Source organism: Bos grunniens, chromosome 29 (assembly GCF_055505025.1).
Source record: "Bos grunniens cultivar Pamir isolate PY7600 chromosome 29, Bosgru_T2T1.0, whole genome shotgun sequence".
Lineage (NCBI taxonomy): Eukaryota > Metazoa > Chordata > Mammalia > Artiodactyla > Bovidae > Bos > Bos grunniens.
In genome coordinates, this window is record NC_141193.1 from 32,560,850 (window position 1) to 32,586,326 (window position 25,477).

The 25,477-nt window shown below is 38.9% G+C and overlaps 1 protein-coding gene across 1 annotated transcript in view; it reads right to left on the minus strand.

Moving 5' to 3' along the window:
* LOC147342473 (glycerophosphodiester phosphodiesterase 6-like) overlaps positions 1–25,117 on the minus strand; it is a 116,709-nt gene extending 91,592 nt beyond the window's left edge. The window contains 9 exon segments of the mRNA XM_086384137.1: positions 210–292; positions 653–798; positions 1,588–1,665; positions 2,506–2,599; positions 2,671–2,769; positions 7,932–7,991; positions 12,409–12,502; positions 19,548–19,648; positions 24,962–25,117. Coding sequence (XP_086240263.1) covers positions 210–292; positions 653–798; positions 1,588–1,665; positions 2,506–2,599; positions 2,671–2,769; positions 7,932–7,991; positions 12,409–12,502; positions 19,548–19,648; positions 24,962–25,117 — 911 coding nt within the window.
* Between the last annotated feature and the right edge of the window lie 360 nt (positions 25,118–25,477).

The following is a 25,477-nucleotide window of genomic DNA, read 5'->3' on the forward strand; positions in this document are numbered from 1 at the left end:
AGAGTGTGTGATTTATAAGCCTGTGATTGAGAATGTAGAGATGCAGAGACGTGGTTTGTAAAGGAGAAGTGATTCATGTATTGTGTTATGTGCAGATGTGCCAGGAGAATAAGGGAGAAACTCCCAGGGCTTGCCCTCTCTACAGCTTGGGCCAGGCTGGAGTCATCCACTAGTCTTTTCTCCTCCCACTCTGGTCCCTTCTTTCCTACCTTATTTGTACATCACTCTCCAGTCCATGGGCCCCATATTCAACAGCTTTCTCAAAGGACATTATGGTATTCTCAGGCCCCAGCTGTGGAAGAAAAGGACATCAGGCCTTTAATCTCACAGTCTTTTCTACTGACATCCCTTTTAGGGTAGGGAGGGAGCCCAGTAAGAAAAGACTTTAGGAAGAGAGTTTGGCTCCCTTGGCTCTTTATTCAAATCTGATTTGGAGACTCTGCTCATCTGGGGCAATGTCACTGAGTCACAATAAAGAGAAATGGACAGAGAATTAGGTGACCTGGGTTCAAGTCCAATCTCTACATTTAACTCTTTTTTCTTGTCATCTCAAGTCAACTCCTTTACTTTTCCAGGGAGTTCCAAGGATCTGATGTGCCCTCCACACCCATGCACACCTGTACTCACCAACATCCATCATGCTCAGACCTACCATGGGTGCACCTCTATGTCCAAAGAAGTTTGGCTTGGGCCCTAATTTATCCTTCTCTTGAACGCAGGCAGAATAAATCCCAAATGGCACCACATAGAGACACAAAAGTATAAGAACAAAGGGCAACCCAATAGCCACTTGTAAAGCTGAAAAAGTTGGAAGGAGAAAGTGACAAAAAAGAAAGGAAGAATGGAGAACCATCCCAAGCAAGTAACTATCCTCAAAACAACAGTAAGTAAATACTCAGCACATGGGTTCACTGCATCTGTAGACTCACTGATTTACTGTCAATTTCTGTCACATCCCCGTATTCTTTCAGTGATTTGAAAATGAAAAAAAGTGTTATCCAAATAAAAGTTTATTATTAAGTGAAAATTATTACAAATGCAAATTTACAAGGGAATGAATTGTACAGGAGGTGAGAAGGAGAGGGAATGTTAAGGAATAACTTCTAAGAAGGAGGAGGAGTTTGGTTGGTTCTGAGAAAGCCCTCAAGCCCTTAAAGGTCAGCCTAAAATACCCCGTATTGAAGACAGAGGGTGGTAGTGGAAGAGATACTAGTTGAAAGAAATCCCCACATTCAAAGCCAGAATTTACTATTTTCTAATTTTGTAACTCACACACATTGTTTAACCTCTTTGGTCTTCATTTTCTTCATTCTGAATAATGGCACTATTTTGCTACTAACATCGATCTCATATAATTGATATGACAGTGTTGACTTGTCACAGATCCTCAGTATATAATAGATACTTCTCTCTTCCCACCCCTCTTTGAGACACACACACATACAACCTGACCATAATACTTGTTATCACTGGCCATTCCCCAACACTTATTATTTTAGAGGATTTTTACTCTAAGGATTTTACCCATTTGAACATTTAAAAATTACCACCTATGTCACTTTCAAATTTAGATCTGCCAGCTCTAACTTCTCAATTTTGTGTGCATGTTACACCTCTTGTTTCTTTTTCTTTCAATACTTGTAATCTGGAATCTTCTCATTCTAGCTAAAATTCAGGAAATGAAAAAGAAAGAATTCATTATTGTCCCCTTTAAGTTCTTGCTCCCAAAAAAAATTTCCTAAAATTCACTGGCCACGTACACATACCCACATGTATGAATACCTAATGGCAGCACTATCAGTTAAGTTTTTATCTTTCATGCACTCTTGCACAACCCAGGCAACAAGCACTCCCTATCTAACCATCAGTAAAAAAGAGAGACAGAAAGCCCTCCTAGTTTCTCAGTAAAGGCGCTGAGAGATAACTCCATTCTCAAAATAGTTTCACATACAGCTCTGATTCTTTGTTTCCATAATATTAGGGCAAAGAATGGAGAGGAAACAGGGGCAGAGGGAGACATTTCTGCTTCTGTGGAAGTCCTCAGATGTGACAGGAACTCACCAGGGACTGCTTTGAAGGACTAAGATGTATCCAGGGGATATCTCCACCTGGTTCTTAAGTTGAAAATAGTAGTATTGGAATACAACCTAAAAGAACTATGACTTGTACCATCATTGTTCAAAAAAAATTAAAAATTTCCTCTACCCTCCCTAAAACTACTCCAATTTATTTCCAGGCAGTCAACCTATAATAACAGGGAGGAAATTCTCATTTTTCTAGAAGGAGAATCCTTCTTTAGAAGAAGGTATGTTTGATCAGAGAAATGCTATGACAGTCCATGTAGGGTTGTGAGTTTGACCAGAAGGAGCATGCCTAAGTAACAAGCTAAATGAATTTCAAAAAGCTACAGTGCTGGCTATCTACCAAGCTTGTTTGGTTAAGTGAAGTACACTCGCTAAAGCCAGAGCTGGAAGAATCAGGAAAGGTTCCACCCACAGGACATACTTTCTCCTTCCAAATGGATCAAGTAGATGGCCACAGGCCACGAAAGCAAAACCATCACAGATATGTTGCTCAGGTGTATGTAGGAAGCAAAGATCTGGGAGAAAATTCAAAAGTCAGCCTAAACACATCTGGACAGACAGGGCTACAACTAAGGATGGTGCTTACCTGCAATGACAGCCCAATGGTGAGCCACGTGTCTTTCCAGTAAGTTAATAAAATCCATAACAAAAATGAGCAAAACAGAATTGTTATCAGAATCAGGATCTGGAGAAATAAAAAGAATATCTTGACTTCTAAGCACTAAACTTGGATCAGAACTGTCCTTGGGAAACATATGTACTCACAATTTCAGGGACCTCATTACCTCATCTTTTTAATCTAATCATTCTTTAACAGTGAAGTGAAGTCGCTCAGTCATGTCCAGCTCTTTGCCACCCCATGGACTGTAGCCTCTGAGGCTCCTCCATCAATGGGATTTTCCAGCCAAGAGTACTGGAGTGGGTTGCCAGTACATGGATCTAATAATTTACCTTCCTTGCTGCTTTATGCAGCATGGCTGGAAAAAAAAAAAAGCCTACACAGCTATGTGGTCTGATTCCTTTACTGATTTATTATCTCCATGTCTGCTTGGCCCTCAACATTGCTTGGCAGGTCTCATTCAGTTTCAAAAATAAGCATTACAAATATTCAGGTTTTTTTTAATATGACTCAATACAATCTCAGGTAAACAGTATTTTGTTCAATATGTGTTTTCCCCAAATAGACTATAAGCTTCATGAGATCAGGGATGATATTTGTTTATGATTATATATTTGGTGTCTTTAGAATGTCTGACACAGTAAATTTTATATAAATATTTGGTGAACAGATGAAAAAACCTGCTGGCCAGAAAACTATATTTAGCCATAGGTAAACACTGAGACCAAGAAGATATAATTTTAACTTCTTCCCTTCAAATAGAGAATTTTCTATATCTGTGTTGCTCCTAGACAGTGCTTGGTTTCCTCCCTTCCATAATTCTGTATTTTAATAACTCACAAAATAACTCTGGGTCTTGCTGCCTTCAATGGTTAATTTTTCAAACATTTAAGGAAGAAATATTTCAACTTTAACAAACTCTCCCAGAGAATAAAGAGGGAATTTTCTCTAACTTGTTTTTTGAAGCCAACAGGGACATTATAGGAAGCAAAAACTACAGTCCAAACTCTTTTATATATAGATCCACATAGAGGTGAAAATCTTAAATAACTTATCAGCAAAAAATGCATCACAATACAAACTTTAATAGACAAATCAGACTCACATGAATCTCATGTGATTCTGTGATCTTACTCAACACGAAGCTTTACTAACGATTTAAGGCATTAAGCAACTTAGCACGCATGCACACACACACGCAAGGTACAGATAAAACAGTTTTCCTTGGAGAAATCTGTGAAATGCAGGTACTCAAAGGTCTTTCCTCTCTTATATTAGGATACATTCTGGTCTGGGACTTAAAATGTGAGGTGCGTTCTAAGCAAAGTATGTGGAAACATTTCTCCACAGAAGGAATCTTTGAGTTATGGTGGATCCTTTTCTCATATATTCCATTAACTATACAACTCCAGCCAGCCATGCCTCCCACTTACAAATCTATAAATTCCAGATTTATTTATTGCAAGCAACCTAGATACAACAGGTTAGAATCCTGTTGTATAGACATTTTCATAGATAAGGACTATCTATGTATTCTGGCTAATAAATATCTTTAGTACATTTATTAGGAGGTTGGGTTATTAGCTATTTATAAAGAGTTTTGATTGAGATCATTCATTGCTCTCTGAACATGCCTAGGCAGAAGGGAATACACTATTAGGCCTGGTACTAATCCTTTCCTCCAAGATTTCTTCTTTTTTTTTGGTTTAGTTATGTGATTGCTTATTTATTTATTTATTTTAATTGGAGGTAATTACTTTACAATAGTATTGTGGTTTTTGCCATACATTGACATGAATCAGCCATAGGTATACATGTGCCTCACTATCCTGAAACCCCCTCTCACCCGCCTCCTCACTCCATCCAATACTGGAAATAGAACTGCCATACAACCCAGCAATCCCACCACTATGCATACACACCAAGGAAACCAGAACTAAAAGAGACACGTGTACCTCAATGTTCACTGCAGCACTGTTTACAATAGCTAGGACATGGAAGCAATCTAGATGTCCATAGGCAGATAAATAGATAAGGAAGTTGTACACATACACAATGGAATATTACTCAGCTATAAAAAAGAACGCATTTGAGTCAGTTCTAATGAGGTGAATGAAACTGGAGCCTATTACACAGAGTAAAAGTAAGCCAGAATGAGAAACACCAATGCACTGTATTAAAGCATATATATAGAATTTAGAAAGACAGTAACGATGACCCCATATCAAGACAGCAAAAGAGACACAGATGTAAAGAACAGACTTTTGGACTATGTAGGAGAAGCAACGGTGAGACAATATGGGACAACGCAGGTTTACTCTTTTCACACCGAAATTCCAAGCCCTAAAGAAACTCCCCTGCCAGGAAGATTTAAAGTTAACAGGTATAAAGGCCTAACCAAATTAGTTATCTAACAAGGGTATTTCAACTCTTCTCATATCCAGTTTCACCACTTTTCATTGGCTATGGATTCATAACAGCAATTAGATCGCACAATACCTCAAGAGATAAAAGCATTTCAACAAAACCCTGTAGAAAATGTGTAAGAATGAATTCAAAGGATGCTAGCCAAGGAGGAGGAAAATGTAATATTAAGGATGCTAGACAAGGAGAAAATAAAGTAATATTAAATCAGTCTGGATTTATTGATATGTGTGCATTTATCAAAGACTCTGAATTCAATATACCAGCATCTAGGTATTATGCCTCCAATACTCTTGCCTAAAGAATCCCGTGGACAGAGGAGCCTGGTGGGCTGCTGTCCATAGGGTTGTACAGACTCGGACATGACTCAAGCAACTTAGAATGCATGCATGCATGCATTGGAGAAGGAAATGGCAACCCACTCCAGTATTCTTGCCTGGAGAATCCCAGGGACAGAGGAGCCTGGTGGGCTGCCGGCTATGGGGTCGCACAGAGTTGGACACGACTGAAGTGACTTAGCAGCAGCAGCAGCAGCAGCAGAACCAACTTAGCAGCAGCAGCAGCAGCAGCAGGTAATATGCATCTCAAAGAGGTTCTAATTGCTTGGTTATCTGAAACTTTGGCTCAATAGTAGCCCATGCTTTATAAAATTAGGATGCCAGCAATTTCTTGGTGTAATGTGGAAGAAAAAATCCAATGATTTATTTAGAAAAGGTTACTGGAATGATATTAATATCACCTGTGATAAGCTAACCTGCTTCATATTGGGCTCTATGGGAGGTTTCAGAAGACACTGAGAAACACATTGGTGAGGAAAGTGTCAGCATCCTTGAAAAGCACTGGAGTGGCCATGCTTTATGCCTGGATAAAGGTGAGAGGTGCTGCCACAGAAACGGGCTTCCTGAGTTCAAAGGCAATGATGAGATTCTGCTGTGGCAGAGGCCAAGTAGCAGTGCTGACTGCCAGAGGCAAGGTATGCATGGTTTCTGTAATAGACACAAGCCTGGAATGGTAATCAGAATGGTTTAACCCACAGGGACCCTTGGTAGTGACAAACTGCTCATGGTGTCCCAACTCCAAAACCTGCAGGAATCTCAGTAAGGCCTATAGGTTCAGTCTGCAATTTCTTGTTTCCCTGTATGAGCCTATGACTTTAATTTCCATTCATCCTAATTCTTTTTTTTTTTTTTTTTATTCTTCCAATTTTATTTTATTTTTAAACTTTACATAATTGTATTAGTTTTGCCAAATATCAAAATGAATCCGCCACAGGTATACATGTGTTCCCCATCCCGAACCCTCCTCCCTCCTCCCTCCCCATACCATCCCTCTGGGTCATCCCAGTGCACCAGCCCCAAGCATCCAGCATCATGCATCGAACCTGGACTGGCAACTCGTTTCCTACATGATATTTTACATGTTTCATTGCCATTCTCCCAAATCTTCCCACCCTCTCCCTCTCCCACAGAGTCCATAAGACTGTTCTATACATCAGTGTCTCTTTTGCTGTCTCGTACACCGGGTTATTGTTATATTCAGTTCATACTTCCCTTTTGAGTAAAAGGAAATTTAAGGCAACCACTCAGAGTTTGACATGTTCCTTGATTTGAGAAAACACAAAGAATGTTATCAAAACCATGCCGGAAAAAGTCTATAAATAGCAAGAGGATGTGCTGGAGATGCTCAAGCCCATGGCAGAACTAGACAAGGGAGGAAATGTTGGAAATGACCTGCATGTCTTCAGATGTTGGGTCAGTGATGCCTCCTTCTTTATACCAGATATGGATCCTTTGTTACTGCTAGTATAATTTTATTTTTTAATTTATTTATTTTTAAAAAGTTTTATCAGAATATAGTTGCTTCACAATGTTGTGTTAGTTTCTATCATACACCAAATTGAATCAGCTGTATGTAGACATATATCCCCTCCTTTTTGGATTTCTTTCCCGTTTAGGTTGCAACAGAGCACTAATTAGAGTTCCCTGGGCTAAATGGTAGGTTCTCATTAGTTATCTAACTTATACACAGTTATTAATAGTGTATATATGTCAATCCCAAGCTCCCAACTCATTTCACCCACTTCCCTTCTAGTGTAATTTTAAATGGTTCCAAACTAAGGGATAGTCAAAGGACCTCAACAAAGAAATTTCAGGGAGTATAGGAAGACAAGTATTGAGTGTACCAAGAGAGTTGCAGTCAAGGTTCTCAGTGGTAAGGTGTTTGAAAATACGCAAGGAAAAATCCACAGGATTAAGAGCCAAAAACTGCATCTACTTGGTCCTGATGAAAGTTAACTCCTCCTTGTGGGACTGTGTTCTTTCACCCTATCGCTCCTTCCCCTGATCCATACACTGGAATCAAGGTAAAAGACAATCATACTCTTTCCATCACTGCAGGTTTCCAGGCCTGGGTCATGTGAAACAGGGGAAGGGAAAAGTCTCATAAAGTTTGAGTTCAGTCTACTACGATGAATTGAAATTCTTAGTGACTGAAATGAGAAAGTTCTTGTGACTCTAAAGGACTGGGAAAATAATGGAGCTTGCCCAGGATTTTATGGGGATAGAGAGAACAGAGTCACAGAGTGAGTTTTAACATGGAGTAGTGGGAAAAAATTAAGTTTGGGTTCAGTTTGATTGGTAAGCCAGTTTCATCTGTTGGAAACTGATTTTAGTTGAAACAGTGTAACCAGATTGCTTCTTTCTAAGGGAGGCAAAGAAAGGGGAAGCTCTGCATTTAACTCTTGGCGCCAAAGAGGCACATTCAGTCCTGATCTCAGGTCTCCTATGAAGATTCAAATGTCTTACCTTATGATACCAGTGCAGGAATAGTTGATTTTTTTCCCAACACAACAAAAATTCAAGTACCTGAAAAAACAAGAAAGAAGAGATTGTTTTGAAATCACCAAGATACTACCCGAAACACTGTTCTGAACTCAAAATTCCTTACACAGTCTGGATTATCTTCACTTCTTGATGCTATGCTAAGTCACTTCAGTCGTGTCCAACTCTGTGCGACTCCATAGACGGTAGCCTACCAGGCTCCCCCGTCCCTGGGATTCTCCAGGCAAGAACACTGGAGTGGGTTGCCATTTCCTTCTCCAATGCATGAAAGTGAAAAGTGAAAGTGATGTTGCTCAGCTGTGTCTGACTCTTGGTGACCCCACGGACTGCACCCTACCAGGCTCCTCCGTCCATGGGATTTTCCAGGCAAGAGTACTGGAGTGGGGTGCCATTGATACACCTGTTCTTTTCAGCATCTAAGAGATTGCCACCCTATCCCTCTGCCTAAATAGCTCTCCCTCGCCATGCTACTGACCCTTCAAACACAGTTCACATGTCACCTCCTAGTCGTAACTTTCACCAGCAATCCAGAGAGAATTTATTATTATCTTCTCTGGGATTCTGTGACAATCAGTACACTGATATTCCTGAGTTCCTACAATTTTCTTTTCCCTGTGATGGAGCTTATTAGTGGTATTACATAGAGACACGAGTGAGGGAACAGAGGTCAGGAGCCAGCCCTTCCAAGGGTCATTTAAAATTTCTTTTTTGGGACTTCCTTGGTGGTCCAGTGGTTTAGAATCTGCCTTGTTATGCAGGGGTTTGATCCCTGGTAGGGGAACTAAGATCCCACACACAGAGGAAAAACTTAGCCACACACCACAGCTAGAGAGTTCATGCACCTCCATGAAAGATCCTGAATGATGAAACTAAGACCCAAAGGCAGCCAAATAAATACATAATTTTTAAAATCTTTTTTGTTACAACTGTTAAGCATTGTTGTTAACATAGGTATAAGTCAGTAAATCTAGATTAGATTTGAACTAAATCTAAGTCGTCACCAAGTCAGTGTGGAGATGCAGATTGAAAACTGGAGTCTTCAGATGCTTAGGATATTGAGAATTTGACTGTATAAGGCATTCACCTTTTTTTTTCAAAATAATTTTATGGATATGATTTTATTTGTACTTTGGTGGTGGTGGTTTAGTTGCTAAGTCATGCCTGATTCTTGAGACCTCATGGACTGTAGCTCACCAGGCTTCTCTGTCTATTCCATGCAGGAATACTGGAGTGGGTTTGCCATTTCTTTCTCTAGCAGATATTTCAAACCCAGGGATCAAATGTGGGTCTCCTGCATTGCAGGCAGATTCTTTACCAATTGAGCCACCAGGCCATTACTTGTACTTAATCAAGCTTTATAAAATGTCAATTTATTAACTGTCTCATTTGAAATAAATAATTCTCATTTGAAAGAAGAAACTGAGGCTCAGAAGAGTTATATGACTTGGTCAAGGTTACAAAATAACTTAAAGATAAAGCAGAAATAGAATTCAGGTCTCCTCTGTTGTTGCTACTGTATCCAAAAAGAGGTAGCCTAGAGTACAAGGTTGTTTAAAAAAAAAAAATGGCTTATTGGACACTGGAAGTCCGTCTTAGAAGTTACCTAAACCATTTTATTTTGATTATGTATGAGTGCAGTATAATTCAGTGGCCAGATTCTTGCCCCAAACACATCATTCATCTGCATTTTCCTCATTAAAAGTAAAAGGTTCTCACTATTTCTCTGTACAGAATCCCTCGATGCAATGACTTTCAGAATGATAATACTAGAAATCTGATTTATACCATGTGTCTTAGCATACTTTTCAGGCTTTCTAAAATCTATCACAAGCCTATTGTTTTAGTCAGATACTTCATTTTTCTTCAATATCCTCTACATGCTAACAGTACAATTCTTCCCTCTTATCTAGTCAAACCCCATATATCCCTATCTCTGTCTTGCTGAATCTGTCGTGAAATTCCCATGATCTCGACTTTCTTCCCCACTCCCATAAACACATGTCTAAATCCAACATCCTTTCAAGATGCCCCTCCTGTGCCACCTCTTCCTCGAAGCATCACTTAATCCTCTTGACTGAAGGTCTTCCTTCTTAGAACCCAGAACTTTTTTAGGTCTCTCTAATGACAATTATGGAGAAGGCAATGGCACCCCACTCCAGTACTCTTGCCTGGAAACTCCCATGGACAGAGGATCCTGGAAGGCTGCAGTCCATGGGGTCACTAAGGGTCAAACACGACTGAGCAACTTCATTTTCACTTTTCACTTTCATGCATTGGAGAAGGAAATGGCAACCCACTCCAGTGTTCTTGCCTGGAGAATCCCAGGGATGGGGGAGCCTGGTGGGCTGCCGTCTATGGGGTCACACAGAGTTGGACACGACTGAAGCGACTTAGCAGCAGCAGCAGCAATAATGACCATTATAATGCTCTGTCTGTGTTGGTTATTTTTGTCTATGACTTACTTCCCTAATCGATTCTAAACTCATTGAATTAAGGAGCATTATAACTTTCTCACACCTCTTTATTTGAGGCACCCTGTATGAAAACAAAAATTACACCTCTTCGTTCTCTGTAACCTCAGTACTTATCACTCAAATAATGATTAATACATTTTGCTGAAATAAATATTTATGCAAATGGAAACTGATTTAGGGGTTGGGTTCTTTAGTATCAGACAGGCTATCATTGGGGACAAGGAATCATGGAATCAGAGCAGGATACTTGTGTCCTATTTTCAAGTGGGCACTGAAAAATTCCAGTAACCTAAAAGTTAGTCTTCCATAAGCTTTCCACTTCTGCAGGCTCCTCTGCTGCCTGGTCTCAATTTTTTCATACTAGGTGACACTACTATGTCCAGTGTGAATTTCTCACACTACATGACACTACTATGTCAGGAAACAGGCGGTGTCTCTATTGCATAAAGATATTTGCTAAAATGTACTTGGAACCTGACCAGGAGACTAGCTGTTTTTCTGGAACTCTCTTGCTTTTTCCATGATCCAGCAGATGTTGGCAATTTGATCTCTGGTTCCTCTGCCTTTTCTAAAACCAGCTTGAACATCTGGAAGTTCACAGTTCACATATTGCTGAAGCCTGGCTTGGAGAATTTTGAGCATTACTTTACTAGCATGTGAGATGAGTGCAATTGTGCAGTAGTTTGAGCATTCTTTGGCATTGCCTTTCTTTGGGATTGGAATGAAAACGGACGTTTTCCAGTCCTGTGGCCACTGCTGAGTTTTCCAAATGTGCTGGCATATTGAGTGCAGCACCTTCACAGCATCATCTTTCAGGATTTGAAATAGCTCAACTGGAATTCCATCACCTTCACTAGCTTTGTTCATAGTGATGCTTTCTAAGGCCCACTGGACTTCACATTCCAGGATGTCTGGCTCTAGGTCAGTGATCACACCATTGTGATTATCTGGGTCGTGAAGATCTTTTTTGTACAGTTCTTCTGTGTATTCTTGCCATCTCTTCTTAATATCTTCTGCTTCTGTTAGGTCCATACCATTTCTGTTCTTTATCGAGCCCATCTTTGCATGAAATGTTCCCTTGGTATCTCTAATTTTCTTGAAGAGATCTCTAGTCTCTCCCATTCTGTTGTTTTCCTCTATTTCTTTGTACTAATCACTGAGGAAGGCTGAGCGCCGAAGAATTGATGCTTTTGAGCTGTGGTGCTGGAGAAGACTCTTGAGAGTCCCTTGGACTGCAAAGAGATCCAACCAATCCATTCTGAAGAAGATCAGCCCCGGGATTTCTTTGGAGGGAATGATGCTGAAGCTGAAACTCCAGTACTTTGGCCACCTCATGCGAAGAGTTGACTCATTGGAAAAGACTCTGATGCTGAGAGGGATCGGGGGCAGGAGGAGAAGGGGATGACAGAGGATGAGATGGCTGGATGGCATCACTGACTCGATGGACGTGAGTCTGAGTGAACTCCGGGAGTTGGTGATGGACAGGGAGGTCTGGCGTGCTGCGATTCATGGGGTCTCAAAGAGTCGGACACAACTGAGCAACTGAACTGAACTGAGTAAACAGGTTTAGCACACTAGGTAATTTGTAAGCCACAGAAAGACTGATTCTCAGGAGACAAGCTATGAAATGAGTAGATCAATGTGCAGAAGTACTACCATATGAAAGTGTGACCATCTAAAATGACAATACTATGTGAGTCAGAAAATAAGCCATGAAACACAGGAAGAGAATAAGGATGTTCTGGCATCCTTACGAAGGGTCAAAGTGGAAAGACACACCCTCTACCAGCACAAGTCTATTCCTCACATCTCTCCTTCCTCCCTAATATTCAAGTAGCTGATTCAAATCTGAACTCTGCCAGGAGCGATCTTATGGCTCCCAGCACCAACTGGGAACCATACTACTGACAGAGCACTTCATGAGACTACTCAGGAAGGGAGTGGGGAAAATGGGAAACATTACTCACCAGTAGCAATGTTGTGTAGGCAGCCAGGATCCCAAGGAAACTCAGCAAGACAATGGACCAAAAGAACCAGACTCCTGTACCTAGGAAAACAACCCTGCAGAAATGTGTTTCAATTTCTAAAACATAGAAGTTAGTAGTATCTCTGTCAAGGATAAGGTATAAGACTGGACTAGATGAGGCATAATAGAACAATTAAAAAAAATAACATAACATAAAAAAATAAGAAGGGGGATAAGAAGAGGAGCAATTTGGGAACAGATGTGTGAAGATCTTTGGGGATATTTAGTTGAGAAGTTTTAACTTTGTTCGTAGACAATCAGGTACTTTAATGGGGTTCTATACGAGTTGTATAGTTTTTAAATTTATTTAGAATACATACTCAAAAATTACATACTCTTTAAAAAAATATAGAAATTCTGGAATGTCAAAAAAGGAAAAGTGATCCATAAGTTCACTGCTGTCATATAGTTAATACTTTCCATTTCACCAGATTTCTTATCCATATATGTTTTCTTATATAACAGCAAGTCACTATATTAATATCTATATTTGGTGTAAGAGTTTGGACCCCTTAAAAACAGTTCTGGTCTTTTTTGTCCCTAAAGTAGTCTATGAGATAAAACTGCTAATACATTGATTTGTTAAGTTAAACAATATTATAATTAGTCTAGGTATTATATGTCACAGAATTTAGACTCTTCATTTCAAGATAACAGAAATTATTTCCCCTCCATATGAGACCTAGAGAAATTATATTTTAATGATACAAAATATAGATTACTGAACATATGACTACATTCAATATAAGAAAAATTTCTCTTTGGTCAGGGTTGAGAAAGGACACCAAGAGAAAGAAATAGACAAGCAGCTATCCTAGGCAAGACTGATCCCAGATCGAGACACTCAGAAGAGTACTCTGTAAAATGTGATCTCACAGCAGGAATCAGAAAATGTGTGAATAATGTTAACAAATTAATCTGTTTGTGTGCTTAGTTGCTCAGTTGTGTCCAACTCTTTGCACAACTGGACTGAAGCCTGCCTGAAGTCCCCGTGGACTGAAGCCTGCCAGGTTCCTTTGTCCATGGGGATTCTTAAGGCAAGAATACTAGAGTGGGTTGCCATGCCCTCCTCCAGGGGATCTCCCCAAACCAGGGATCAAACCCGGGTGTCCTGCATTGCAGGTGGATTCTTTACCATCTGAACCACCAGGGAGGCCCATGAATACTGGAGTGGGTAGCCTATCCCTTCTCCAGGGAATCTTCCCAACCCAGGAATTGAACCAGGGTCTCCTGCATTGCAGGCGGATTCTTCATCAGCTGAGATAACAGGAAAGGCCAATAAATTAACCTAATAAAGTCAACTAATATAATAATTTGCAGAAAAAATATAATAGAACAATTAGAAAAGAACCATAAAAAATATATTCAAGATCTCCACAGAATTAAATGACTCATATCCACGTAACAAGAATAGAACATTTAAATGCAAGCAGAGTAATGACCAAATAATGAAATAAAGGAAAAAAAAAAACATGCAGGATAGACATAAAGTGTTAGTCATTCAGTCATGTCCGACTCTTTGTGACCCCATGGACTGCAGCTCCTCTGTCCATGGGATTCTCTAGGCAAGAATACTAGAGTGGGTTGCCATTTCCTTCTCCAGGGGATCTTCCCAATCTAGGGATTGAACCCACGTCTCCTGCATTGCAGGCAAATTCTTTACTGTCTGAGCCACCAGGGAATCCACATAAGCAGTCTAAATGTAGCCAAAGAATTAATTAAATGGCTTATGCAAGTAGTGATATTGACTTTAATTTCCAGGTGAGAAAGAAAAGTTAATTTTAGCCTTTAATTGTGCCTCTATCTTTTCAAACCATTTCTCTAGTCACATCAGATTTTTCCCTCTTTATCAACATAATGGTCTTCTTTTCTATACTCACTCACATGTAAATATTCAAAATTAGTAGAGTTACAAATTCTCCCACCAAAGTCAGAAGTTCCACCCACAGGCTGAGTACTTCTGTCAAAGGAAGAACTATGATATTTTTCTCTCTTTTTCTCTCCCCTTCTTCTACTTTAGGTGATGGTGGTGGGGTAACACAAGGGAGTGAGAACAATGAGAATAGTTTGCTTGGGTGACTGTTTATACACATCAGAGGGAATTGAAAAAGCAACTGGGATTATACAGTTACTCAAGACTATACAGTAGTATGAGTATGACATATATATGCAAAGGTATGACAAACCTAGACAATGTGTTGAAAATCAGACATCACTCTGCCAACAAATGTCTATATGGTCAAGGCTCTGTTCTTCCCAGTGGTCACATACAGTTGTGAAAGCTAGATTATGAGGAAGGCAGAATGCCAAAGAATTGAGGCCTTCAAACTGTGGTGCTGGAGAAGACTCCTGAGAGTCCCTTGGACAGCAAGGAGATCAAACCAGTCAATCTTAAAGGAAATCAACCCTGAACATTCATTGGAAAGACTGATGCTGAAGCTGAAGCTCCAGTATTTTAGTCACCTGATGTGAACAGCTGACTTACTAGAAAAGTCCCTGATGCTGGAAAAGATTGAGGGCAGAAGGAGAAGACAGCATCAGAGGATGAGATGGCTGGATGGCATCATCAATGCAATGGATGTGAACTTGGGAAAACTCCAGCAGATGGAGAAGGACAGGGAGGCATGATGTGCTGTAGTCCATGGGGTCCCAAAGAGTTGGACACAACTGGGTGGCTGAACAACAACAACAACAACTTAATACATAAAGTAACTAGAGAAAGAACAAGAAAATTTCAGTAATTTCCTTTTACTGAAAATAGTAAAAGGAAAGAAATCATAAAGATCATAATAGAAATAAATGAAATAGAGACAAAGAAAACAATAGCAAAGATCAATGAAACTAAAAGCTGTTTCTTTGAAAAGATAAAATTATAAACATTTAGCCAGACTCATCAAGAAAAATGGGAGAGGACTCAAATCATTCACATTAGAAATGACAAACAAGAAATTAAAACAGACACCACGGAAATACACAGGATCATAAGAGACTATTACAAGCAACTATATGCAAAAAAAAAAAGGACAACCTAGAAGAAATGGACAAATTCTTAGAAAGTTACAACCTTCCAAGACTGAAACAGAAAGAGATAGAAAATATGAAGACCAATCATATGTACTGAAATTGAAAGTGTGATTAAAAGTCTTTCAATAAATAAAAGTCCAGGACCAGATGGCTTCATGGGCAAATTCCATCAAACATTTAGAGAGGAGTTAACATCTATCCCTATGAAACTATTCCAAAGAAATTGCAGAAGAAAGAATATTCCCAAACTTATTCTGTGAGGCCACCAACACTCTGGTACCAAAATCAGACAAAGATATCACAAAAAAGGAAATTATAGGTCAATAACAGTGATTAATATAGATGCAAAAATCCTCAACAAAATTCTAGCAAACTGAAAATAATGAATCGAATTAAAAGAATCATATACCATCAAGTGGCATTTATCCCAGATATGCAAGGATTCTTCAATATATACAAATACTTCAGTATGATATACCATATCAACAAGTTAAAGGGTAAAAAAATCATAAGATTATCTCAATAGATGCAGAAAAACCTTCTGACGAAAACTCAATAGCCATATATGATAAAAAACAAAAAAAATCCAGAAAGTGAGCAAAGAGGGAACATACGTCAATATATTAAAGGCTACATATGACAAACCCACAGTTAACATCATACTCAACAGCCAAAAGCTGTTTCCTCTAATGTCACAAACAAGACAACAATGTCCATTCTCACCAGCTTTATTCAATTTTGGAAGTCCTGGCCATGGCATTCAGAGGAGATAAAGAAATGCAATAAATTCAACTTGAAAAAGAATAAGTAAAACTGTCACTATTTGCAGATGACATTATACTATACGTAGAAAATCCTAAAGATGCTACCAGAGAGCTACTAGAGCTCATCAATTAATTTGGTACAGTTGCAGAATACAAAATTAATACACAGAATTCTATTACCTTTCTACACATTCAGTTCAGTTCAGTCACTCAGTTGTGTCTGACTCTTTGACAATGAAAATATCAGAAAGAGAAATTTAAGAAACAAACTCATTTATCATAGCATCAAAAGTATAAAATACCTAGGAAAAACCTACCTAAGGAGGCAAAAAACCTGTACTCTAAAAACCATAAGACACTGATGAAAGAAATCAAAGATGGAAAGACAAAACATGTTCTTGGATTGGAAGAATCAATATTGTCAAAATGACTATACACCCAAGGCAACCTACAGATTCAATACAATCCATATCAAAATACCAATGCCATATTTCACAGAACTAGAACAAAAAAATTTAAACTTGTATGGGAACACAAAGACCCTGAATAGCCAAAGCAATCTTTGGAAAGAAAAAGAGCTGGAGGAATTAGGCTTCCTTATTTCACACTATACTACAAAACTACAGTAATCAAAACAGTATGGCACAAAGGTAGAAATACAGATCAATGGAACAGGACAGAAAAACTAGAAGTAAACTCACATACATATGCTCAACTAATGCATGATAAAAGGGGCAAGAATATATAATGGAGAAAATACAGTCTCTTCAATAAATGGGTCTGGGAAAACTAGACAGCTACTTTTAAAAGAATGAGATTAGAACATTCTTTAACACCATACACAAAAATAAAATAAGTAAGAACACTCTTTCACATAAGTTTCAGCAAAATATTTTTTGATACATCTTCTAGAGTAATGGGGAAAAAAAGAAACAAATGGAACCTACTTAAACTCAAAAGCCTTTGCACAGCAAAGGAAACCATTAACAAAATGAAAAGACAACACACATAATGTGAGAAAATATTTGCACATTATCTGACTGACATGATATTAACCTATAAAACAAACAACTCATGCATCTTAATAGGAAACACACAATGAAATAAAAAAGTGGGCAGAAGACTACATTTCTCCAAAGAAGAAATAGAGATGGCCAACAAACACATGAAAAGATGCTCAACACTGCTATTTATTAGAGAAATGCAATTCAAAACTACAATGAGATATCACCTCACACCAGTCAGTATGGCCATCATTTAAAAACATCTGTAGCACTATGTACAATAGCCAAGACATGGAAGAAACCTTAGTGTCCACAGATGACTTAATTTTTTAAATGTGGTATATACTTACACATGCATACCACAGGGAGCATTATTCAGTCATATAAAACATGAAAAATGTCATTTATGACAACATGGATAGACCCAGTCAGCATTATGCTAATTGAAATCAGTCAGAGAGAAAAAGATAAATAAGATATGACCTCACTTATACATGAAAGATAAAAACAAACCAACCAAACTAACTCATAGACACAGAGAACAGATTGGTGGTTGCCAGAGGACAGGGGTGAGAGGTGGACAAATGAGTGAAGATGGATAAAAAGGTGTAAACTTCCAATTATAAAATAAACATGCCCTGGGGACAAAATGCATACAGCATGGTAACTATAGTTACAAATGCAGTATTGTATATTTGAAAGTTGCTAAAAGAAAGTTTCTTAAAAATTCTCATCACACACAAAATCTGAAATTATGTGTGATGAAGAATATTAACCAGACTTACTATGGTGATCATTCCACAATATAAAGAAATAGCAAATCATTATGCTATAATATATACTTAACAGAAATGTAACATTATATTTCAATTACATCTCAATGTAAAGTTATTTAAAACTGAGGGAAATTCTATAAAGAAATGAAACATTTCTTATTTCCAATATTGTGGAGAAACTTAGAACTTAACTCTAAATAAAGAATGCATATAAATGAGAAAATTAGATTCCACAAGATAAATATATTCAAACAGAGAGAACTAAAAAGAAAATAAGTTACTAAATAAACAAATTTTGATACCTGGTAAATAATTAAAATAAAACAAATTTCATCTATAAAATTAATAAAAACAATTAAAAATTAGAATAGTCAATGCTGTCAATGGAGGGTTAAAACAGAAAGTCAAATACCTCTATTGTGAATGGAAACTGTACTATCTTTTGAGAAATACTTTGGTAATAGGCACAATGAGTTTTACTAGTGTTTATTCTTCTTGACTGAATAATGCCACTTGTGGGAATTTCCTGTAAGACCGTAAGTCAGAACACAAAGATTTCTCTTCACTCTTATTTTACAAAAACAGAAAATTAATCATAAAGCCTAACAATAAAAAGTGGTTAAGTAAGCACACTATACTACCTTCATATCAGGAAATACTTTAAAACCATTTAAAGTGATTATCATTAAGAGTTTTAATAATTTGTCAAAATGTGTACAACTATTTTAAATGAGAGAAAAAATAAAAATTATATATATAGTATGAACATAATATAAAAACAGGCACAGGAAAAAAGACTGGGAAGTATACCAAGTGATTGCTACTCAAGAATAAGACGATATTATCTACTTTTCTACATTTCTTAATGTTTAAAATAACAAACCATACTTTACTTCTACGAAGGAAAAAATAAACTATACTACATTTTTTAAAAGCCTCACACTCAAAGATACCCCTTTTCCCCTCAAAGACCAACTAATGGGTACGCTGTACCAGTCAGGCCAGAAAAACTGGAAGAGCCAGGAGCAGTCCAGAGTAGGAACTGGGCTACAAATGTGCTGAGATTGGACACTGTTTCTGTCTCCAGAGTCTTAGGAAACCCAGTGGGGACAGAAGGAAGAAGTAGAGGCTGGAGGTGAGGCAGAGACATCAGGGTTCATGGACCAAGATCATGAAGACTAACTGGTGTAAGCATCAGTGAACACAGGCAAAAGAGGCTGAGGAACAAGGGAGTCATCTGAATAGAAGGACTGGAAGCACAAAGAAATCTCCCCTCTGAGCCAGATTTGGTCTAAGAGTGAGACTGAGCAGGGAAGGGAGGTATAGCAGCTGAGGGTGCTGAGCATGCTTACGCTTCCCCAGAGTCAGGCCTCCCATCCACCAGCTGCAAAACTACAACTTTGTCCACCCTCCCTCTTATGTCACCAGATTTTTTCAGTCTGAAGTAAGACCCATGTGGTAATTATACCAAAGAGCCCTTACACAAATGAAAATACAAAAAGTGAAACTCACCAGTCAAAGCCATTGAATTCATTTGAAGTTTCTATCCATGTGAAAAGTAAAAGCGTAGACAAGCAAAATGACACAATCAACCAAGGTAAAATAATCGCTCTCTCTGGGAAGAGAAAAAAGGAGGTCTCATTTAGCTCCATTTATCCGTGGTACCTCAGCAACATCTGTTTATATTCCCCAAAGGTCTATACAGTTACAGTGAAGCATTACCCTCCTCAGGCTGGAGAGACCACTGTATTCTTTTACCCTAATGGAATTTTGTGAAGCCTATTTATAACATTATAATCATAAGGGATTTGGTTTAGGTCTACCTTAATGACTTAGTGGTTTTCCCTACTTTCTTCAATTTAAGTCTGAATTTTGCAATAAGGAGTTCATGATCTGAACCACAGTCAGTTCCTGGTCCTGTTTTGCTGACTGTATAGAGTTTCTCCATCTTTGGCTGCAAAGAATATAATCAATCTGATTTCAGTATTGAGCATCTGGTGAAGTTCATGTGTAGAGTCGTCTCTTGTGTTGTTGGAAGAGGGTGTTTGCTATGATATGTGCATTCTCTTGGCAAAACTGTTAGCCTTTGCCCTGCTTCATTTTGAACTTCAAGGCCAAACTTGTCAGTTACTCCAGGTATATCTTGACTTCCTACTTTTGCATTCCAGTTCCCTATGATGAAAAGGACACCTTTTTTTGCTGTTAGTTCTAGGTCTTGTAGGTCTTCAAAAACTGTTCAGCTTCTTCAGCATTAGCGGTTGGGGCATGGACTTGAATTAGTGAGATACTGAATGGTTTGCCTCGGAAACAAACAGAGGTCAATCTGTCATTTTTGAACCTGTACCCAAGTACTGGATTTTGGAATCTTTTGTTGACTATGAGGGGGTGACTCCATTTCTTCTAAGGGATTCTTGCCCACAGTAGTAGATATAATGGTCACCTGAATTAAATTTGCCCATTCCAGTCCATTTTAGTTCACTGATTCCTAAAATGTCGATGTTCACTCTTGCCATCTCCTGTTTGCTGCTGCTGCTGCTAAGTCGCTTCAGTCGTGTCCGGCCCTGTGCAACCCCATAGACGGCAGCCCACCAGGCTCCCCCATCCCTGGGATTCTCCAGGCAAGAATACTGGAGTGGACTGCCATTTCCTTCTCCAATGCATGAAAGTGGAAAGTGAAAGTGAAGTCACTCAGTTGTGTCCGACTTAGTGACCCCATGGACTGCAGCCTACCAGGCCCTCCATCCATGGGATTTTCCAGGCAAGAGCACTTCCAATTTACCTTGATTTATGGACTGAATACTCCAGGTTCCTATGCAATATTGTTCTTTACAGCATCAGACTTTATTTTCACCACCAGACACATCCACAACAGGGTGTTATTTCCACTTTGGCTCCATCTCTTCATTCTTTCTGGAGTTATTTCTCCACTCTTCTCCAGTAGCATATTGGGCACTTACCAACCTGGGGAGTTCATTTTTCAGTGTCATATATTTTTGCCTTTTCACATTGTTCATGGGGTTCTCAAGGCAAGAATACTGAAGTGGTTTACCATTCCCTTCTCCAGTGGACCACATTCTGTCAGAACTCCCCACCATGGCCCATCTGTCTTGCATGGCCATACATAGCATGGCTCATAGTTTTATTGAGTTAGAAATGTGATCCATGTGATCTGCTTGGTTAGTTCTCTGGGATTGTGGTTTTCGTTCTATCTGCTCTCTGATGGGTGAGGAAAAGAGGATTGTGGAAGCTTCCTGATGGGAGGGACTTGCTGTAGTTCTTCAGAGTGCCTGAAGAACTATGGATGGAGGTACAGGAGGCAGTTATCAAAAACATCCCCAGGAAGAAGAAATGCAAAAAGACAAAATGGTTGTCTGAGGGGGACTTAAAATAGCTGAGAAAAGAAGAGAAGTGAAAGGCAAAGGAGAAAAGGAAAGATATACCCATCTGAATGCAGAGTTCCAAAGAACAGCAAGGAGAGATAAGAAAGCCTTCCTAAGTGATCAGTGTAAAAAAATAGAAGAAAAAATATAATGGTAAAGACTAGAGTCTCAAAGTTCTAATGAGGTGGATGAAACTGGAGCCTATTATACAGAGTGAAGTAAGCCAGAAAGAAAAATACCAATACCATATACTAACGCATATATATGGAATTTAGAAAGATGGTAACGACAACCCTGTATGTGAGACACAGATGTATAGAACAGTCTTTCGGACTCTGTGGGAGAGAGAGGGGGTATGATTTGGGAGAATGGCATCAAAACATGTATAATATCATCTAAGAAACGAATCGCCAGTCCAGGTTTGATGCAGGATACAGGAAGCTTGGGGCTGGTGCACTGGGATGACCCAGAGGGATGGTATGGGGAGGAAGGGGGGTTCAGGATGGGGAACACGTGTACACCCATGGTGGATGCATGTTGATGTATGGCAAAACCAATACAATATTGTAAAGTAAAAATAATAATAATAATAAAATATATATATATTTAAATAAAAAAGAAAGTGATGAGAAAAAAAAAGAAAAAAAGAAAATTAAAAATACAAAGGGAACATTTCATGTAAAGATGGGCACAATAAAGGACAGAAATGGGATGGACCTAAAAGAAGCAGAAGATATAAAGAAGACGTGGCAAGAATACACAGAAGAACTACATTAAAAAGACCTTCATGACCCAGATAAACACAATGCTGTGATCATTCACCTAGACCCAGACATCCTGGAAGTCAAGTGAGCCTTAGGAAACATCACTACAAACAAAGCTAGTGGAGTTGATGGAATTCCAGCTAAGCTATTTCAAATCCTAAAACCTGATGCTGTTAAAGTGCTGTACTCAATATGCCAGCAAATCTGGAAAACTCATCAGTGGCCACAGGACTGGAAAAGGTCAGTTTTCATTCCAATCCCAAAGAAAGGCAATGCCAAAGAATGTTCAAACTACTGCACAATGGCACTCATTCCACACTCTAGTAAAGTAACGCTCAAAATTCTCCAAACTAGGCTTCAACAGTATGTGAACCAAGAACTTCCAGATGTTCAAGCTGGATTTAGAAAAGGCAGAGGAACCAGAGGTCAACATGTCAAAATCTGTGAGATCATTGAAAAAGCAATAGAATTCCAGAAAAAAAAATCTGCTTTCTGCTTCATTGCCTATGCTAAACCTTTGAGTATACAGATCACAAGAAACTGTGGAAAATTCTTAAAGAGTTAGGAATACCAGACCACTTTACCCACCTCGAGACCTGTATGCAGGTCAAAAAAAAAAAAAAACAGTTAAAACCAAACATGGAACAATGGACTGGTTCCAAATTGGGAATGGAGTACATCAAACCTGTATATTGTCACCCTGCTTATTTAACTTATATGCAGAGTACATCATGAGAAATGCCGGGCTGGATGAAGCACAAGCTGGAATCAAGATTGCCTGGAGAAATATCAGTAACCTCAGATATGCAGATGACACCACCCTTATGGCAATAAGCAAAGCGGAACTAAAGAGCCTCTTGATGAAGGTGAAAGAGGAGAGTGAAAAAGCTGGCTTAACAGTCAACACTGAAAAAACTAAGATCATATCACCTGATCCCATCACTTAATGGCAAGTAGATGGGAAAACAATGGAAACAGTGAGAGGTTTTATCTTTTGGGGCTCCAAAATCACTGCAGATGGTGACTTCAGCCATGAAATTAAGACACTTGCTCCTTGGAAGAAAAGCTATGACCAACATAGACAGCATATTAAAAAGCAGAGACATTACTTTGCCAACAAAGGTCCATCTGTCAAAGCTATATTTCCAGTAGTCATGTATGAATGTGAGAGTTGGACTATAAAGAAAGCTGAGAGCCAAAGAGTTGATGCTTTTGAACTGTGGTGTTGGAGAAGATTCTTGAGAGGCCCTTGGACTACAAGGAGATCCAACCAGTCCATCCTAAAGGAAATCAGTCCTGAATATTCATTGGGAGGACTGATGCTGAAGCTCAAACTCCAATACTTTGGCCATGTGAAGTGAAGAACTGACTCATTTGAAAAGACCTGATGCTGGAAAAGTTTGAAGGCGGGAGGAGAAGGGGACGACAGAGGATGAGATGGTTGGATGGCATCACTGACTCCATGGACATGAGTTTGAGTAAACTCTGGGAGCTGGTGATGGACAGGGAGACCTGGTGTGCTGCAGTCCATGGGGTCACTAAGAGTCAGACATGACTGAGAGATTGAACTGAACTGATACTCTCTACATAAAACATGTGTGCCCTTCTAAAAACATATATCAGATAAAGTCAATCCCCTGCTCACAACTCTTCCAGAACTTTCTACTATACAAGAATATCACCCAAACTACCTGCCATGGCCCAAAGATTCTACATGGTCAAGCCTTGCCCATTCCTGACCTCCACTCATTCTACCAACTGATGCTATTTCTGTACTCCAGCCACACTGGTTTTCTTTCTGTATCTAGAACATGACCAAATCTGTTCCTACCTCAAGAGTTTCACACTTACTGGTTCCTCTGCCTGAAATATTTTTGCCCCTATGCACATACATAGCTGGCCCCTGTGTCTTCTTAACAGACTGCTCAGATAACATTGTCTCAAACCAGTCTTCTATAACCACGTTCCCATTGCATAACACATTTTCCTATGTATTATCTTCAGAGCTCTTCTCTGTAGCCAAAGCCATCTTTCTTCACTGCCGTTTACTACCTAACTCATCCTACTAGATCGTGAGGTGCAGGAGGGTTAGAAGCCTTAATGGTCTTATTCATTGTGGCACACATTCAATAAACCTGATGAATAAATCCATTTTATTTTGATTTATTTATTTATTTATTTATTTTGCTGCTATTCATTCAAAAATGTTCAAAGCCTCCACTCTGTTATCAGGATAAATTTCAAATATTTTAGTTTGACATAAAGGTACTTCATAATTTGGTTAACACATTTTTTCCATCCAATCACTTATTGTTTATTGCCATGTATGCATAAATTCAACAATGGAAATTCTTTTTTCACTAAACACACTACTGTGTTTCTCAATATCTTAAAAATCTCTAGGGACTCTTTACTGCTTACATGGCAGAAATCAAATTCTTAAAACCACACAACATCTGTCCTGCCTCCATCTCTAGCTTCAGTTCGCACCACTTCTCCCTTCTTATCCTCTGTTCCACCTAAAATACACCTTATACTAAACCCTTTGACTCCTCCTCCAATACCATTTCTTCTGCCATTCTCTATTCTTTAGCTATCCAATTCTGATCACCTTTAACCTTCTAAATAAAGTTATTTTTGATCCATTACACATGATGTATGTAGGCACACACACACACACACACACAATTATAGCACTTCTCTCAAGGCAAAAGAAAGTGTGGTCAGTCTCCCCCCGCCTAACTCTCCGTACCAAAGAGCAGCAGCAGAGTGGTCATCTAGCTTTCTTCTCCTGTTTGGCTTCCCAGTTGCAGCCATAGCAGCCATTAAGGAAAGTCATATAGCATTCATAGTTGAAGTTGCGTTTAATCCATGAATTAAAGTTTTTCAATCTTCCTGTCTCCTCATTCTCAGTCTCAGTCCTGTCAATGTCATCCATGGTTCACCCTTTTGCTGGAATGGTAAATAAAACAGTCAGAATCCGGTAGCTCCTTCAAACATTTCCTACCCTACAATTCTACAGAATATTCTATCAACAATAGATAGGTCTTTCAAAAGTTCTATCTTGGAAGATGCACTGGATTTGGTGTAGAAGAATAGAGCTCCACCCTCTCTTTCCCATGAACTAGTTTAGTGCTTATTGCAGACATTACACTATTCAATGTTTAATTTTCTTACCTCTAAAATGGTACCATATTCTCTGCCCTAGCCAACTAATAGATGTTGAAAACATCAAGTCAGATAATAGATACGAATGTGTTTTTAAAACTGTAGTGTGGTCTTGAAGTAGCTTTAGAAC